The sequence below is a fragment of the Pinus tabuliformis genome, chromosome 9 (assembly GCF_031772625.1).
Source record: "Pinus tabuliformis cultivar Carrire ecotype Pingquan chromosome 9, CPIR1, whole genome shotgun sequence".
Lineage (NCBI taxonomy): Eukaryota > Viridiplantae > Streptophyta > Pinopsida > Pinales > Pinaceae > Pinus > Pinus tabuliformis.
In genome coordinates, this window is record NC_142307.1 from 112,815,401 (window position 1) to 112,832,720 (window position 17,320).

Below are 17,320 nucleotides of genomic sequence, written 5' to 3' on the forward strand. Positions count from 1 at the left end.
AGGTGTGTTCAATTGGCTGCCCCAAGAACTCTCCAAGCAAGGGAATTATAATTGTTCCAGAGAATACAAAGTTCAAATGTTCAAAGGCTGCTCTCAGGTCTGTGAAATGTGTCACTGTATTCCTCAATAAGTCCCTTCTCAAGTTTGCTCAGATTGCCCTAGGAGATGCCCGGTAGTTTGCTTTAGGAGTTCTTCAAGATGCCCTTCAATTTTATTCCAAGACCACTTTTGTAACGTTGGCTTCAAGACTGCTTTTAAAAGTGTCACATGACTGCTCCAAAGATCCCTAATAATTCGCTTCAAAGAGTGCCCTGTTGTTTTTAATAATATCCCAAATATGACTTCAACACTGCTCCAAGTCCAAGCTTGTCAACTGCTACGAGTCTAGTATATGCACTTTAGGTCAAACTGCAGGTTTGAGGTGGCCTCAAAACTATATTCTTTCAGAGGTCCGAAGCAGAAAAAAGAAGCCTCCACTTTAAAAATTGCCTCCACTGTTCGAATAAGCCACAAAAAAAAATGATCTTGATAATTTAGTTCTGAACCACAAATCTGAAGTGTTGTCACAGCTCTGAGGCTGTGCGAGCAGGTCTGTAATAGGAGAGATAATGCCACAGGTCTGAGGTGTTAGGTCCGAGCTACCTGTCCTCTAATGATTTGCCACAGGTTTGAGTTATTGTTTCCACACGTCTGAAGATTTTACCACAGTGAATTTGTTTCTTCACAAGAACTCCTCCACAGGTCCGCAAGAGACTTTTAGAAACTCTACAAGTTTGCAATAGATACATCCAACCAAATTGTGTTCCTTAACTCCTTGTACATTCATTGGTTTTCTTTTGACCTGCGGTTCTTTCAGATAATATGTCTGAATTAATAGGTCCAAGCAGCTTCAGATATGTATGTGTCTTTTTCCTCCTTTGTTTTTCCTTCTTCATCGAATATATCTTCACTTGGATGGATCCACTAACTGAGCTGCCCATTATTTGTATATATAGTCGTTTCAATATGTAGTGTGGCTGTTGGTTTTAAGAAGCCACCTTGTATGGTTTTGGACGGTTGAACAGAAATACATTCAGTTTATACAATATGCAGCGCCCAGCGTGTATTTCAACATTATAAAGTCTACGCCCAGCATCAAAAGCTTTTGGATATACATAATCGTTTGGTCATTAAACATATGTATATATATTTGGTTTATATTTATTGATGGACAGACGATAGGAGAGACTTTATTTAATTCTTTTTGCTAATTGGTAAGGTGTCATGGGTTATGGTTTTTATTATGAGATTTATATCAAATGAATTTAGGAATTAGGATTTTATACTAGTGGTTTCATCAGCTAGGGAGTTGGATAAGGGAGAGTGCATTTAGGATATCAATCTTTAGGGCTAGGGAATTATTATTAATATTAAGGGTATCGATAAAATAGGGTAATTATTAGTAATGACATATGGGACTAGGTATTGGGGTTAGGCTTTTTTTATTATAGGAATATAGGATCAAGAGTAAGGATTAGAGATAGGGTTAGGGTTGAGATCTTCATCATCTTTAGGGATTAGAGCTAGGGTTAGGGTTTAGATCTTCATCATCTCTAATAAGGGCTAGGACCCCTTCAATAATGCTTGTGGTGTTTGTGGTTTACAATTAGGGTTCCATCATATGGCTTCTTCATTAGGGTTTTGCATTTTATCTAGGACATGTTGATACTAGGATTTGCATCATCTTGGGTTCATGCATAATGCTTCAACAATCATATTAACATCAATGAAAACTTCATCCAACAGACCAGATATATGTTTTCCTATAACACCTTGGGCCAATTCATGGTGGAAAATTTGCATGCTCACTGAGTAGTCGCAAAACATGTGTTGAGATATCTACATGGGACAATCAATTATGGACTAAGATATATAGATCATAGTTTTAAAAACCGGTCAGCTTGAATCGGAAACCGATCAAACTAACTAGTTCATTGGGTGACCGGGTCAAACCAGCCAAAACACTCGGTTTAAGGGTCCATTTTGCCCAAATTTCACAAAAAATGGACCAAACCGGCCGATTTATGACGAAACCGGCCGGTTTATGGTCAAACCAATCGGTTTATTGCCAAGGCAGCTACAGACCCCACAAAATGCAGTTTTGTGAGTTTTGAAGTTGTTTTGAGGGAAATTTGGGGTTGTTTTCCTCCAAAAATAGTCCCTCCAAGAAAAGCATGCCTACCCTCTCATTTGCCTGACACATCTCAACCCTAGCAATGTTGGCAATTAATGGTAATGTTAAATTCTTAAAGTAAAAGTGACATTTCCTTTATTTTTCATTTTCATCATTTTACTTAAATTTTTAACATTACCATGAAATGACTCAGGATGTTTGAGAGTAGTTTCAACCTCATTGGATTTCATATGGAAAAACTAGAATTTTAGATTTCACTCAAAATTTAGCAGACTTAATGGTTTTCGGGATTTCATGGTTTGGGGGTTTGCAATGTTTCCATTTGATTCTATCAAGCCTGAGGGTATGAGATTGGCATTTGATCAAAAGCATGAAGCCCTTTAAGAACCTTGATGTTGGTGGCATTGATTTTTGAACTTTGTTGATATTGGTGGTATTGATTGTTGAACTCCTCTACCATGGCCTTAACAAGAATGTACCCTTCACTCAAAGGAAAACAACTGGTTAGGAATGTTAATCTTTTTCTACCACATTATAAGGTTGAGGAGAAGAACCCTTCACTCAAACCAAAATCATTGGTTAGGCATGTTAAACCTTTTCAATTTCTATCAGGTTATAAGGTTGAGCAATCCAAGTCTGAAGACTTTGAGCCATATGATGTTTATGTATCTCTTGTTGATGATCCCATTTATAGTAGCGCTAAACCAATGATGAGTTTCATGAGTGACCATGTTGACAGTGATTTGTAGTTTTGATATCTATTTTTGCTACTACCGCTACTAAAGTTGTAGAGGAGTTTTAGGAGTCTTCAAACTCTGAGCCATATTATTTATGTAGCTCATGTTGATGATCTCTTGTCTAGTAGTGGTGATGAGTTTGATCACTAATATGTAGACTTGTAGTAGGTCAGTGGCCCCATAGCTTAGAGCATTGTTTTCGGACTCTAGAGGCCCTTTAGAGCCTCATTGATTATGTATTTTGTTGTTGATATGTATTGCACTCAGTGCCATTTTGATATATTCACTTTTACATGGTATATAGATGAGAAAACCTTGCATATTTTGTCTCTATTGGTTTGGAATCATGGTTTTAAATCTTAAAAATAGTTTCTTTTATTAAAAACTAATTATTTCATGTATTTTTTTAAAGACCGGTTCATTAAGATCTGACTAGTCCTGGTTTGACCGGTTCTGGTTTGAAACTTGGATTATTAGGTGGACCGGTCCGATCACCGTTTCCAGTTTTTAAAACCATGATATAGATGCAGATTGGGTTGGGAGTTTTACTGACAGGAAGAGCACATCAGGGTGTTGCTTTCTTTTGGGATTTGCCATGATTTCTTGGATGAGCAGGATGCAGAAATCTCTCGTTCTCAATACAGCCGAGGCAAAGTATATTACAGCTAGTATGGCTAGTTGTGAGGCAATGTGGTTGCGGAAGCTCTTTGCAGAGTTGTTTGATCATGTGCTAGATACGATCGTGATATACTATGACAATTAAAGGGGGATCAGACTTTCAGAGAATCCATTATTCCATGATAGGTGGAAGCACATCAAGATCTAGTACCATTGTATCAAAGATATGGAACAGAGAGGAGCAGTGAGGCTCCAACACATCTTGACAGATGAGAAGGTTGTAGACATTCTCACCAAGCCTTTGCCGAAAGCGAAGTTCTTATTCTTCAGAGAGCAGCTTGGAGTGCAGGAGAATGTATCCCTCCCTGAAAGGGAACACTGTTGATCGAGAAAACTAAGCATATGCTCTTCCCCCCGTCTTTCAACTAGCCATGGACTTGGTGGGGGAAATAAGCAACGAGGCTCATGGGTGTCAAGGTACTCCTTGAAGCCATGGACTTGTCTGAGTGCATACCCCAAAATGCATCCTACCTGCAAGTCACCTCCGTGTCTTTATAGACCATGGGCCATATTGAGATGGTTAATCTTGTCAGGATTACCACCCATTTGGCCAGTGGGTGAGGAGACTTAGGTGTGTGTGATCTTTACCAAGGTCGGACATGACTGCCATGGACTCGGTTGTGGTAAATTGATCTCCCCGAAGTGTTGGATGTAGGTGGTCTACCGCTTGATTAGTGAGGATCAAGTTCGGTGAGGATCAGTCAATCGACATACAGTGTGTGATCTTTACCAAGGTCATTTATGATTGCCATGGACTTGGTTGTGGTAAATCAATCTCCCCTATTGTCGTGTGGATCATTCTTCTTCTTCTATGGATCGATTCATCATTGTTCAGCTGAGATGAGATGAGATGAGATGAGAAGAGAAGAGCTTCTCTTATGTTGAGACATGTACATCTGAGATAAGACTTATGGTGCAGCCGGAAATTCCTCCCTAGCTAAGAGGGAATGTTGAAAATGGGCAGCTTCGGTCATAGTTTCATCAATAAAATGATAGAGAAAATTCATATTTGTGGGTTTGACCAAGTCGGCCCTAAGACCATCAAGTCGGCCCCACAGTGGAAAAGGGTCCTCCAAAATCACATATAAATAGACCATCGTTGACCTCATTTGGAGCATCACCTCAACACATCACATCAACCTAAAATTGTAGGAGACATCCCCACGTGCAAAGGAGGAGAGAGAGAATTATGTTCTGACTAGTGTTGACTTTTTGTTTTGGACTGTGTTCATTGAAATTTTGATGTTGCTATTTGACCAAGTTCTGAAAGAATATTTTACTGCGTTGACCGGGATTTTTCTGTTGCTATTTGACCAAGTTCTGAAAGAATATTTTACTGCATTCACTGAAGTATTTTGAGCATTGACCATAGGGTTGACTATTGACTTTGACTAAGAGTTGTAGGGTCTATTGATTGTAATTGATCGAACTTCCACATGCCAAATTTTGACCCTTTGTTGCAGACTGTGATCATTGACCAAATTTGACTCTCTCTCATTTGATTTGTTTTGACTTGATTGACTTGGAAAGTCAAAGAGTTGACTTTGACTGGTTTATGGATGTACTATTGGACTATGTATCTCAAGCTGAACATTGATTGACTAAGAAGAAGAAGAATTGATTATGGGTTTTCCCCCTTGTGGGGTTTTGCCCTAGTCTTTGACCAAAATCATTGTGTCTCATTGTGCTTGGTTATCTTCTATTGTGCATTATTGTTTATTGTTCTATCTATAATTGCTTAATTGTTACTAGGGTGAATGAAATTGAATGCTATATTGTTTTAAGTGATTATAACAACTTAAAACATGTGAAAATTTAACAAAGATCAAGTAAGATCAACATCATCAAGGACAAAAACCATTAGAGCATCATTGTGAACCATATTCAATGTTAGGGTACAAGAATAGTTAACAAGAGCCTTGTCTTTCAATGTCTTCCTAGCTCAAGATTTATAGGCAAGTTACTACAATTGTGTTAGGGTATGCCTTCAACCCTATTAGGTGCTTCCAACCCCAAAGGGGAAGAACATTCACAAGAGCTATCATTCCATATGTGCATGTGAAAATGATGGTGATGGAGTAGGGTAGGACTTCAAGGAAGATGGCCATAACCATGATACCAAGTAGAGGAGGTCCAACATCTTTGAGTACTATAATGAGAAGAGGGAGAAATTGTGGAGGCATGAGTTAGCCCTTTAGTTGGCTTGCTTTTCCCACCACTCTAGTGCACCTTTTACTTCAATGATTTATCTTTATTTTTTGCATAGCTTAGGAGACCAAGCTTGTTTTAATATTTTCTATTACCCTTAAAGATGTAGCAGTTTCTCACTCAACAAGGTTGGGACATTCAAGAGTTCCTTTGCGATGTAGCATAAGATGCTAAGGAACTAGGTGATGGCTAATAAGGAGGATAGAGCTCATGCTAGGATTTTTCCCACGGGCATACTAAGTCCCAACTATGTTTTGCATTTTTTTGTTTTCTCTAGTTGTGGCTTTATATGATTTTATCATTCTTTTAGCTACATCAACCTCTTAGGGCACATTTTCGGGCCTTGACTCAGAGATGATGATAAAGGGTGCCAGTCCCAATGACAAATGACAATCAACCCAAAGAATGGATGTGGATAATAAGAAAAACATGGAATGTGATAAGTATGGAGTACCTTGGGCACGCTACTTCAATTAGTGCATCCTATTAGTGCCCCTCCTAATGGAGGACCTCAAGGCAGGTCAAACTAAACTAAGGGCAACGGATAATATCCCAGGTGAACCATTGGAAATAAGGGTACAATCAAGAGAGGACAGTCTTCCAGCATGGTCTATGCTCCATATTAGTATGCCCCAAAACATTAAATAAAAGCACATGATTACAACCATGGTTAATGTACCTTCCAATTAATGACGCACCTTCCTTGAAGCAGCTTGTTAGATGGGAGAGAGCATTGATCGAAGCATGGGTGGAGAATATTGATGCAAAGCTATTTGTGGACCATCATAGGGTTGCTAGTTGGCTAGCTATCAGATGAGGAGAAATTTTTTTTCCTATGGGTTACCCACTTTTGGTGGGTAATAGTCCACATTCCTCATGACACATATTACTTTTGTATCTCTTTTCATATATTGAAAAACATAATCATCCCTCCTCTCTATACGAAACCTAATCAAAGGTGCAGTATTAGTTTCTTCCCCACTGATAGGAGTTTGTTAGTGTTGGATGTTAGGAGTGCTCTACATCAAACACCAACAGGGACATTTTGATACCGCTTAGGATTACTCCCCATTACCCCTCATATTGCATGAGGAGATTTCTCGATGCCTATGATTAATTTCTACTTTGCCTTAAGACACATGAGTGATATTTTATAGATGCGAGCACTTACCCTAGCATTACCTTTATAGTAATTCATTTGCTTTCATGAATTTAATTACTAACTACTAGTTGACGATGGGTGTTGTAGTGTCTAGAGGGAAGTGGGAAGTGCAAAGACTTTTGTATATTCCCCAGGTTTCTAGTATGAGCATTGGTATTCTAGTGATATGATGTTCCAATTGGTACCAGATTTGAGAACTTCAGATTGATTATTCAGAGGATATGGTGGGATGAGATTAATCACAAGTTCTACTACATGATTATTTCTCTTAGTATAGTGGGTGTGTCTTAGTTGTGATGATTGCATGGTGGGATATTATTGTATTGATGGATGCTTTATACATAGCCTAGGGTATTTTGACTCATATTATGATTGAGGGTTTGATGATATTGTATGCCATGGTGAGAGTGCCCTAGCACTAGAGATGACTATGATGACCCTATCATGATGTATGATGCACTAGAAATGGATTTTCATAGATTTCTCCCTTTATTGCATGGATTTTCGTGGTGATATGTATTGACTTGAGGTATTAGCCTACTTCATTTTCCATGTGCGACTCTCATGCTAGAGCGTGAAGCCTCCTTGATATATTTTGACATAGAGATTAGACTTAATGATGGAGATACCAATGTTGATAATATCGCTATCGGAAAAATATCGGCGAGGGTCCAGAAAACATCTTATTGGCAATATTGGCGAAAATATCGGCAAAATATCAGCAAACATAAAAAATGCATAATATATTCATTTTTTTCATATTTTTAAACATATAAAGCAATAACAACATGAACTAAACACATTAGCACATAAATATGAAGAAAGCACTGATATATATGATGTCAAATAGAAATGATACATCAAACTTCAAAGGCGATACCAAAACCTGTTGATCCCTGATAATTGTCCAATCAAGGACTCAAACAAAATAACATCACATATCTTGCTGATCCCTGATAATTGTCCAATCAAGGACCCAAACAAAATAACATCACATATATAAAAGTATCTCATCATCATGAGTTATAAACTTATATGTAGCAAAACAAATAAAACAGCAACAATATATCTAAGACCAGTGCCCTCTCCCTAGCAGCTATCTTTTTGTCTTGTTCAGCAATTACTTCAAGAGCTTTTTGTATAACCTCCACACTAGAAACCATACAAGGCATTACATCTGCATCATGTGCAGGGAGTCTAACCAAATGGTATTTCAATTGCGTAACCCCTTCTGACATCTTGGTCCCACACAATTTACATGATATATATGCCCGATTTGCCCCACCAACAGGCTCCCCATACTCCCAAAATGGGTCCAAGGCTTTTGGCATATTTGACTTTTGTAGTGAGCTAATTCAAATATAGGGCACAAAAAAACAAAAAATTGGCATTAAACCCCCCAACACAAAAATAATAAGTAATAACCACCTCATTTAAAAAAAATTACTACATTATTTGCATTTTGCAATGTGAATGAAAATGGCAATAAGAGGGTGCATAAGAAAGATGAAAAAAAATGAAACTTGCTGTCCAAATATGGAGAAAACCCTTGCATTGGCTCATGGGCATGAAAATCATAGCAAATGGAAAAAAAAAAAGAAACAAAATGTTGGTAGGCAAAGAGGCAAGCAAGCATAACCCTAAATCTATGAAAAAATCATTAACATAGGGGTTTTTAAGAACATACCTGTTAATGGAAGAAATGAAGTTTGTCTCACTATTCTTCAATCTTTGATCCACAAAAAAATCTTAGTTGGTGGTGGTAATCGTTGTTTGATCCTCAATCCCTCCTTGACAACCACCACAAAACTCTTCCCCTTCTTTCTCCAACACTTAGAAACAGAAATGAAGGAAAAAAAAGACAAATTTCCCTTTTTCTAGCCACGGCCTAGCCTGCCCGGCGATATTTTCTATCGTCGCGCGATATTTTGCCGAGATATCGGCGATATCTCGGAAATATCGCGATATTTTAGGGAGCCAAAATATCGTGGTATTTATATCAAAATATTTTCGATTATCGGCGATATCTTGCCGATATTATCATCACTGGGAGATACACATCATTTTGGTTGAGTGCTCCCCTATTTGCACACACATAAAAGCATTTCTCTTCGTTTATTATTATATTATCATTGGAGATGAGTCATTCCATGTATTAAAAGGTTAGTTTGGGTTTGAGTTTACTTAGCACTTGCTTCATGGTGACCTTTTACTAGCTAGTCAACCTTTTCATTGGATTGACATTTGGATTGATCTATGGAGATTGTATCTTCTTGTTGAGCTCACGTGTGACATTTTAGATTCATATCTACTTTGGATCTTGGACCAATATGCTTGCATAGGATCCCATACATACGATCTTTATCATATATTTGTCTTGGTTTGCAGATATATTGGATATTTTTAAGGGGATGGCCCTCTTTTCCATTATCTTGGGCCACACATGTCATGATTTTGAAGAGTAGAAGCTAAATATTGGGCTTATTTTTAGCATATTTCTAACTCATACTAGATCGATCTCCTTTAGGAGGTTATTTTTCATGGTTTTCCTTCGACCATCACAATATTTTGAGGAAGGTATCCACTTTCTTGGACCATCTATTTATTGGAGATTGTACATGTGGCATTAGTCCACCATAGAATATTGTTTTGTTTACTTGTCCTGTGAAATTATTTGGAGGATATTAGTTGTTTATCATTTCCTAGGATAGATCTAGGGTTAGTTATGGATTATTGTTATATTCTTTGTGGAGTAGTTGAGCTAGAACTCTGTAAATAAGAGGCTCCTCTACTTGTAATGTTTGTTGAAAGTGCTCATAAACAAAACTGTTCTTGCTATTGTCTAAGATCTTTTTGGAATAACTATGTTTCATTGTTTAATGTGTGGTGGATGTTCTTGGTGCATATTGGTGACTAACATTGCAAATTTGTGGATGCCAAAGTCAACTCAAGGAACCACAAAGGACCAATATTGCTACAGTGGGAGAGCTTATATCTGACAGTCTCTAGTCCTGAACTTCTTTCTTTCATTTGTTTTAAAGACAAAACTATGCTTTAAATATTTGGAGAGTGAATTGCATTAGTTGGAATCTTTAGGCAAAGCCACCCTTATGTTATCTTAAAAGTGGATCCCCATTATTGGAACTTTACTCCCTTTAAATTTATTGTTGGGTTGTGTTATATTCTTTCCACGACTAGCCCACGTGTGAGGGGGTGGTAGGCACCCTTGTATGTTGCACTGGGTGCCGCTGGGGGTTCACAGGGGGGTATGGAGGGGGGCGGTAGCCTCCCTGCACGAGGTCCAGGGCAGCGCCCTGGGAAAAAAAATTTGGACCCTATATTAGGTGGGCGGACCTACCTATGGTTTTGTGCATGGATTTCGCACATGGTTTTGGGCGCGATGGTTTTCGGTCCATGGTATTTTGTAGATCCGGTCAAGGGAACTACGGTTATGTTCTAATCCAGGGTTAATGGATTGGGGTTTATGGATGCTTCGACATGTATATATATGTATTGTAACATTGAAAGGAACATAATGAAAAATCAATCTGGTAGTCTCGGTTTTGGGATCCAGGGGAAAATCTCTGTGTATATTTGTTTTATGTGTTATGCTCTCGCCATTGTTTATTTTCTGTTTTTAGAATTCGTATGCAGGTAATTTCTGTACAAGGTTAAAACCTACATCTATAAAGTTTGTTTGCCAAATCAGGGTTGTTGTGGCATGTCTTGGCTGCTCAACAAACCCCTAATTATTCATAAGAACAGCCCTCTAAAGAAGTTAGCCTGACCCCATAGCCCAAAATGAACATAAGGCATTAACTTTCCCTTTCAACCACCTCCAAAATATTAAAAATCACAAATTTTATTTCTGTTCTCACAATCTAGAAATTACAGCAGTGAATACCTTTAATCCAGATTGATTTTCAAGTCATGTGAGTCCCAATTTGATACACTGAGACTTCACTTGAAGTTACTAAAATAAAATCTCTGATTTCTAGCATAAAAGCCTATTTGATTTCTTGAATTAGCCGATTTATATTATTGTTCTGTATCTAGTTCAAAGGCTAATTAGGTCTAATCCTAAATCTGAAATATTAAAGCAATATATCAAAAGTCCTATATCAAATTAAACCTAAGCTCCTTCACCCCTATTTGTCTACAACATCTTGAGATTAGTTTAGCTTAGGGATTTCCCCATAAGCTAGAGGAAAGCTAGCCTAAAGGGAGAAAACAAGGCTATCAAGGTGAACATCGGTAACTTGTCTAAGTCACCCTTGGGGTCTTATGATCTGTGCTTCGCGACTTTTACACCAAATGAGAACCTGGGAGGTAACACTCCCAAGTCCCAAAGAACCTATCATTCCAAGCCTCTCAGTGGAGGATATTATTTGGCAGGTACGTAGTGTTTACATCTGCACTACTAATTCAGATGATTTAAGATTAGCTCCCTCATCCCTTGGAGGCCATTTCAATTTATTCTTAAAGACTATGTCTCTTTGCTAGCTCTTCTTTTCCTTCTAAGGTTCACCTTTTTCATATAATCCACTTGTATGATGACATTTCATCATGTTATTTTGTGTGCATTTATATCTTCTTGTAGGGGATCTTTCTTGCACACCCCGCTTTTGTTTGATTATAGATTCTTGGTGTATCTTCTAGTCTCTTTAACCTATTTTGGTATTTCAAGAACATTAATATAAATTTCATTTCATTTCTGCAACTCTACACATTAAAATAAATTTGATTTCATTTCTGCAACTCCGTATAATACCAGGTATGTGCATATTTTATACAAAAACACCAACAAATTGCAGCATCTTTGTCTACTCACTGCCTTACTACCATGGAAGCAATGTGTTGTAGCCATCTTTACTATGAAAGAAAAACATATTTTAAAATCAAATGTATCACAAAATAAACTATTTATAAGGTATTGATATTGAAATCGAGTTTTTTTATTATGCCATGCCAAACACAAACAACAAAGTAGGTAGAGTACAAACCTGAAGGACAATGTTTCTAATGGTGGTAGGTTGTTGTGCAAGTTCTTTGTCTACGCACGGAGGACATCCAAAGCCCCAACAAACCATCATAGGACTGGCAACATTTTGTCTTGCAACAACTATCTTGCCACTTTTAGAAAATGACTCCTGAAGTATTATGCATAACAAAGATGCAGTGCCTGCCCCCAGAGAGTGCCCTGTGAGCACAAACTTGTGCCCCTAATCACCAAATAAATGTATTCAGAAATCACAATTTGTAAAGTAGAAATGGAAAGATGAGTTGAAATAACATTAAGTTCAAACAAATCATGAATTAACCCTTAATCAAGTAAAATAATGAGAACCTATTCCATGCATCATATCCTACATCTTTTTAGGGTAACTACACTTGCCAGGCATTATTTCCAAGATAAACATTCACTGTCAATACAAGGACAGAAAGAACTGTAGCCGATCTACATATCTATGCCTCATCAAACTAAAGTTGTTCAAATGACAGCCAACACAGAAACGTTCAAGCTATAACAGCTCAAAATGATTATTGATTTTGAAGGACGTTATAAAGAGCATTGCTGAAATCACTAAGATGAATCTGTACAAAGATAAACACCAGACATGAATATTATGTTATAAACAGCATACATAATGTTACATAATGTCAACAATACATCTTCAATTATCTGAAGTTGATTCTGAACATATAAGATCTAAAAACATATCTTATGTTGTTTGTAGAGACATCTCCCTTCCCCTTATTACATACAAGAGTCATCATTAGGTTGTGTTGCAAAGAAAACCATCATTTTCTGAAATGATTCCTCAACTCAATAGCTATGCCAATGATGTAATCAAACAGTATAGTGTGCTGCCAATAACTATTAAGCCCTATATAAGCCCCACGTTAACCCAAAAACCCCTTATTAAGCCCTAGATATTGAGTAATTATATTTCTATTGTTATATTGTTATGTTTTCTAGAACCCCTCATCCCTTGTCTCCTGTATATATATTATGAAGACCTAGTCTTAGGATCATCAAATATTGTCTTGTTCATTGTATTTGTTGTAAAAAGAGGTTTCCCCCTCGAAGAGGACTGTAATTATTGGTTTCTTATCATTTTTAAGACACAAGCTGTTAATTTTTAGGGCTAGATTGTTCTTTGTTGTAGATAATTGCAATTTTAAACTTTCCAACATTTTCATTTAACATTCACCCTGTTGACCAGTACCGGTCAACTACCCATGCAGTACCCCCCCCCTTTTTCTTTGCAAAAAGGGGCAGCACCTGATCAGCGTGTCGTGCCATCCTGCAGTCATCAGCAGCTTAATCATTTTGATTGTAAACCCAGTCTGCATATATGAATTGTAAATAATCTTAGCAGACATGAGTCATGTATGTAAATTGCCTAGGTGGACCTAACTTTCTGATGGTAATCTACGTCCCGGAAGGTTTTTCGTCTCACCGATCCATGATCGGCAGAGTTTTCCTTCAAACCTGACCCCAAAGCCGGGATGGATTTTGTCATTAGAATTTTAGGAGAATCCTAGTGTGTTGATCTGCTAGATTATAAGTGTGTCGCAGAAACTGGGTGATTTGTGAGGGTCTGTATTAAGTGGGTTTGTCCCCTTGAGATGTAAATTGTAAAAAGTCATCATGAAATGTGTCTTGAGGGTTGAAAATGTTTTAAATCCCCTCATGTGTCCTAAGTCCTAGGTCCTAGGTGATGTTTTCGAAGGCTTAGTTCGATGATCCATTTTAAAATGAATTAAAAAATAAAAAAATAAATAATAAAATAATAAAGCAAAAATAATAAAGCAAATCAAAAAATTAAAAAATAAAAAAATTAAAAAATAGAGCAAAAACCCTAACTAATAAAATAATAATATTTTAAGTGAATGAATGCAAAATATTATTTTTAATAAATCGACAGATGAGATCAAGAGATGTCTTGATCCTCATCAACGGTCGAGATCATTTCGACATGGATCACTCGAACTAGCCGTTGGGATCATTTCCTTTAAGTAGGGTGCTAGGGGCTATTTTCAGATCAAAAGGGGATGAAGATCTGTGAGTCTGGTACTGAAGAAGCTCTCTTGTAAATCTGTTTCTGGTTAATAAAAGAAGACTTTGGGGTCCATATCTTGCTGGTGTTACTCTCTTGAAATGCTGTGAGATTGTTTAATTTTCTGCATATTTTATTTTCAGCCATTAATAATAGCTTATTGTAGAGTATTGTGAGCATAGGTATCTTGTTCACTTGCTGGGGTTTGAGTGTTGTTAGGGTTTCTGAAGTAATGGCAGGTATCTCCATTACTTTTTGAGATCTAGCAGCATTTTTGCCCTCTTTACTGATGGTTGTCTTGAGCCGTGCAGAAAACCCTTACTGAAGAAGAATTAACGGGCGTTAGGGGAAGTTCTCGGCTTAACCAGCCAACTCCCGCAAACATTTTTTGCTGAGCCCAGTTGGATTTGATCCTGGGTCTATCATTCAGTTTATTTTTCTAATTTGCATGAGAGATTTTATGAAGTTCTTCACAGTGAAAAACTAAAAATTTTATTCTTTAAAATATTTCTATGCTTATTGTTGAATCTGGCTGTTTCTGCTGTTCTAGGGTTTTAATTTTTTGCTTTATGCAGTTTTCATTAGGGTTTAGGGTTTTAGTTTAGTTTCTGGCATACTTCATTTTAGGTTCTCTTTTCTTTTGGCAGGTTATAGGTACAGGTTCTGAAAAATATCACAGGGTTTCTCTTCAGGGGTTTATGAGCAGAAAGTTTTGTGATCACATCCCTGTCCGCCAGAACAATCCACATACTGTATATCGGCCAGAAATCTTCAATAACTGCAGTACGTCTGTCATCCTCACCATCGAGCCAGGTTTTGTTCTTTGCATTGAACAGTAAGGAGTTCGATTTTTTTTAAAAGCTGCAAAGAGAAAATCCATCCGCTGGCGACTAATCTCTTGCCTAAGACAGCGAGGACGCTGATGCCATTTTTGTGCACGCATTAACTGGCTCTCGGAAGAGGGGAAGAAGTCAGGTATTTTCACGCGGAAGTTTCCACTGCATTCACACAAACGAGCATTGTTTTGGAACGATACAACGTGGGTTGAAAGCACGCATCATTTTCAAGCAAAAACTCAGGCGATTGCTATGCGTGTTCCCTTTGCTTACCTCCGTCTCAGATTTCCTGGCAAACCTGGCCCGAAAAGAGATACCAACGAAGGGTGATTTGATGCGTTCCGCCATTAAAATCTCCTGCCAGTCTCATCCCACTGCGTTGAACAGCAAACCCGTTGCAAATCGCCATCAGAAATCGCGGAATATTAAGAGGACGCAGATCTTAGCCAAGTTTTTTCTTGCCCATATGTTGGTATGCTCGTGCAGACAGTGAAATTATCAGCTTTTCTTCTACGCAAGCATCAAAAAGCTATTCATCCACGCGTTTTCTCAGACCACCGTCGTCTGCTATCGAATCGTCCAGCGCATTCGGTCCAGGTAATAACACCGCAGAGGTATGCTGTCTTCGCTCCAACGTGCTCAGAAACCACAAAATTGCAGACTTGCTGCCAAGGTATCTGAAGTGTAAGGAGGGTTGCGTTCGATCTGTCCCGTTCCCTCTGTTTTATCATATGCTCTCACGGTTTCTGTTAGGTATTATTTTAGCGTAGATCCAAGAGTTAAATTTTTATTTTTTTTTCAAGTCTCGATAGTCTTCCATTTTTTTAGTTTTGATTTTGTTTCTTTCTTTCTTTCTTTCTTTCTTTTTTTTTTAAAAAAAAAAAAAAATAATATCGAAAACGAGTTGTTGTTTTGGCTCATGTTAAATAAAAAAATATATAGAATATAAAATCGTTTTAGCTTTAGATTTTAATTAAAGTAGATTTAAAAAAAAAAAAAAAAAATTGAGTTTTGTTTAGTTTAACTTTTAGTTTAGAATTTGTTAAGTTTTATTTTATTTTATTTTTATTTTATTTTTATTTTAGATTTTAATTTAGTGATATTTTTAGTTTGCATTTAGAATAGATTTAAATTTTGAATTTCGTTATAAAAAAAAAAAAAAAAATTGAAAGCATCGTGGAAATTTTTGCCAGATCCGCTGTTTTCAGGAAATTTTCATACTGAGATTCAAAGTTAGCGATGCGGAATGAATGTCTTATCTGTACATGAATGATTATCTTAATATGGTATCTGGTTAACGATTTGTGATTGCGTTATTAAATTCTCATTCGCTAGATATCGTTTTGGTCATTCTAAGAGCATTGTGAGTTTATTGATAACAAATGATTGTTGTTCACTGTTTATGTTTTTTATATCATCTAACAAGTAATCATTTTGACAACAATCACTTAAGGCACTGGTCTTTTTAACTTCTAAATCCATCTAGTGCTTATCATATCGTGTTTCGTGTCTCCCAGCCCAACTGTTTTGCTGTGGGTCTTCATCTTCTCATAGGGTCTACCCCCCTTAGCCGTGGGAAACAGGCTTAAACGGAGGGATCGGGGATCAGAGTGACAACCCCCGGTCTGAGCGTTGTCGTGTCAATCTGCGCGACAACAATTTTTGGCGCCGTTGCTGGGGATAGAGTTTTTCTGTCCTTGGTGTTTCAACATCTTTTCATCATTCATCGTTCATCTGTCTATCATTCGTTTGAGCCGGCAACGCCAACATTTTTTGAAGCCGTTGCCGGGGAAATTGTTTTCTCGGCGTTTCAACGACAATCATCCTTCTCATTTCCTATCTTTTCATCTGGCCCAGCAACGCCAACATTTTTTGGCGTTGTTTTTCTGTTCCTAGAGTTTCATCAGCATTCATTTTCTCATCTTTCTCATCTCTCATTTGGAGCTGGCAGATTCAACCTTTGGAATTATCATTTGGATCTTTTATTGCTTTTCGTCATATCAGCAGCATCTCTTGGGTTTGTTTCTTGTTTGGGTGGCGACTCCATTTTCTCATTTTTCCCAGACAAGAAGCCTTCCTCATATCTGCTTGTGATTCCTTTTTGGATCTTAGAATCAGATTCATTGTTCAAGTGGCGACTCCACTGTTTTCATCTATTGATTTTCTTGAGCAGATATCTAGTTCTATCATCCTTTTAATCCCTTATCATTCATCATGGATTATTCATTTAAGCCATGTCGTTTTACTGAACGTCTCCATGATTTTCCGGAAGAGGCCATTCCTAAATTACCTATTTTCTCGGGTGGTGATTCAATCGCTGTTAGAAGGCATCTAGGCTTGTTTACCCGCATAATGGTCATATATTGTAGAACCCTCAGTTTAATCATGAAGATATCAAAATGCGTCTATTTGTCCTTTCTTTAGAAGATGATGCTTTGAATTGGTTTAACAATTTTCCTAAG

The 17,320-nt window shown here is 37.5% G+C and overlaps 1 protein-coding gene across 4 annotated transcripts in view; it reads right to left on the reverse strand.

Annotated features, from left to right (window-relative positions):
• Positions 1–17,320, reverse strand: part of LOC149147337 (uncharacterized) — a 432,707-nt gene that overhangs the window by 223,142 nt on the left and 192,245 nt on the right. For all 4 annotated transcript variants that reach the window (XM_089440437.1, XM_089440439.1, XM_089440436.1 and 1 more), the window contains one exon: positions 11,962–12,180. In XM_089440437.1, the coding sequence (XP_089296563.1) occupies positions 11,962–12,180 (219 nt within the window). The remainder of the gene's footprint in view (positions 1–11,961; positions 12,181–17,320) is intronic.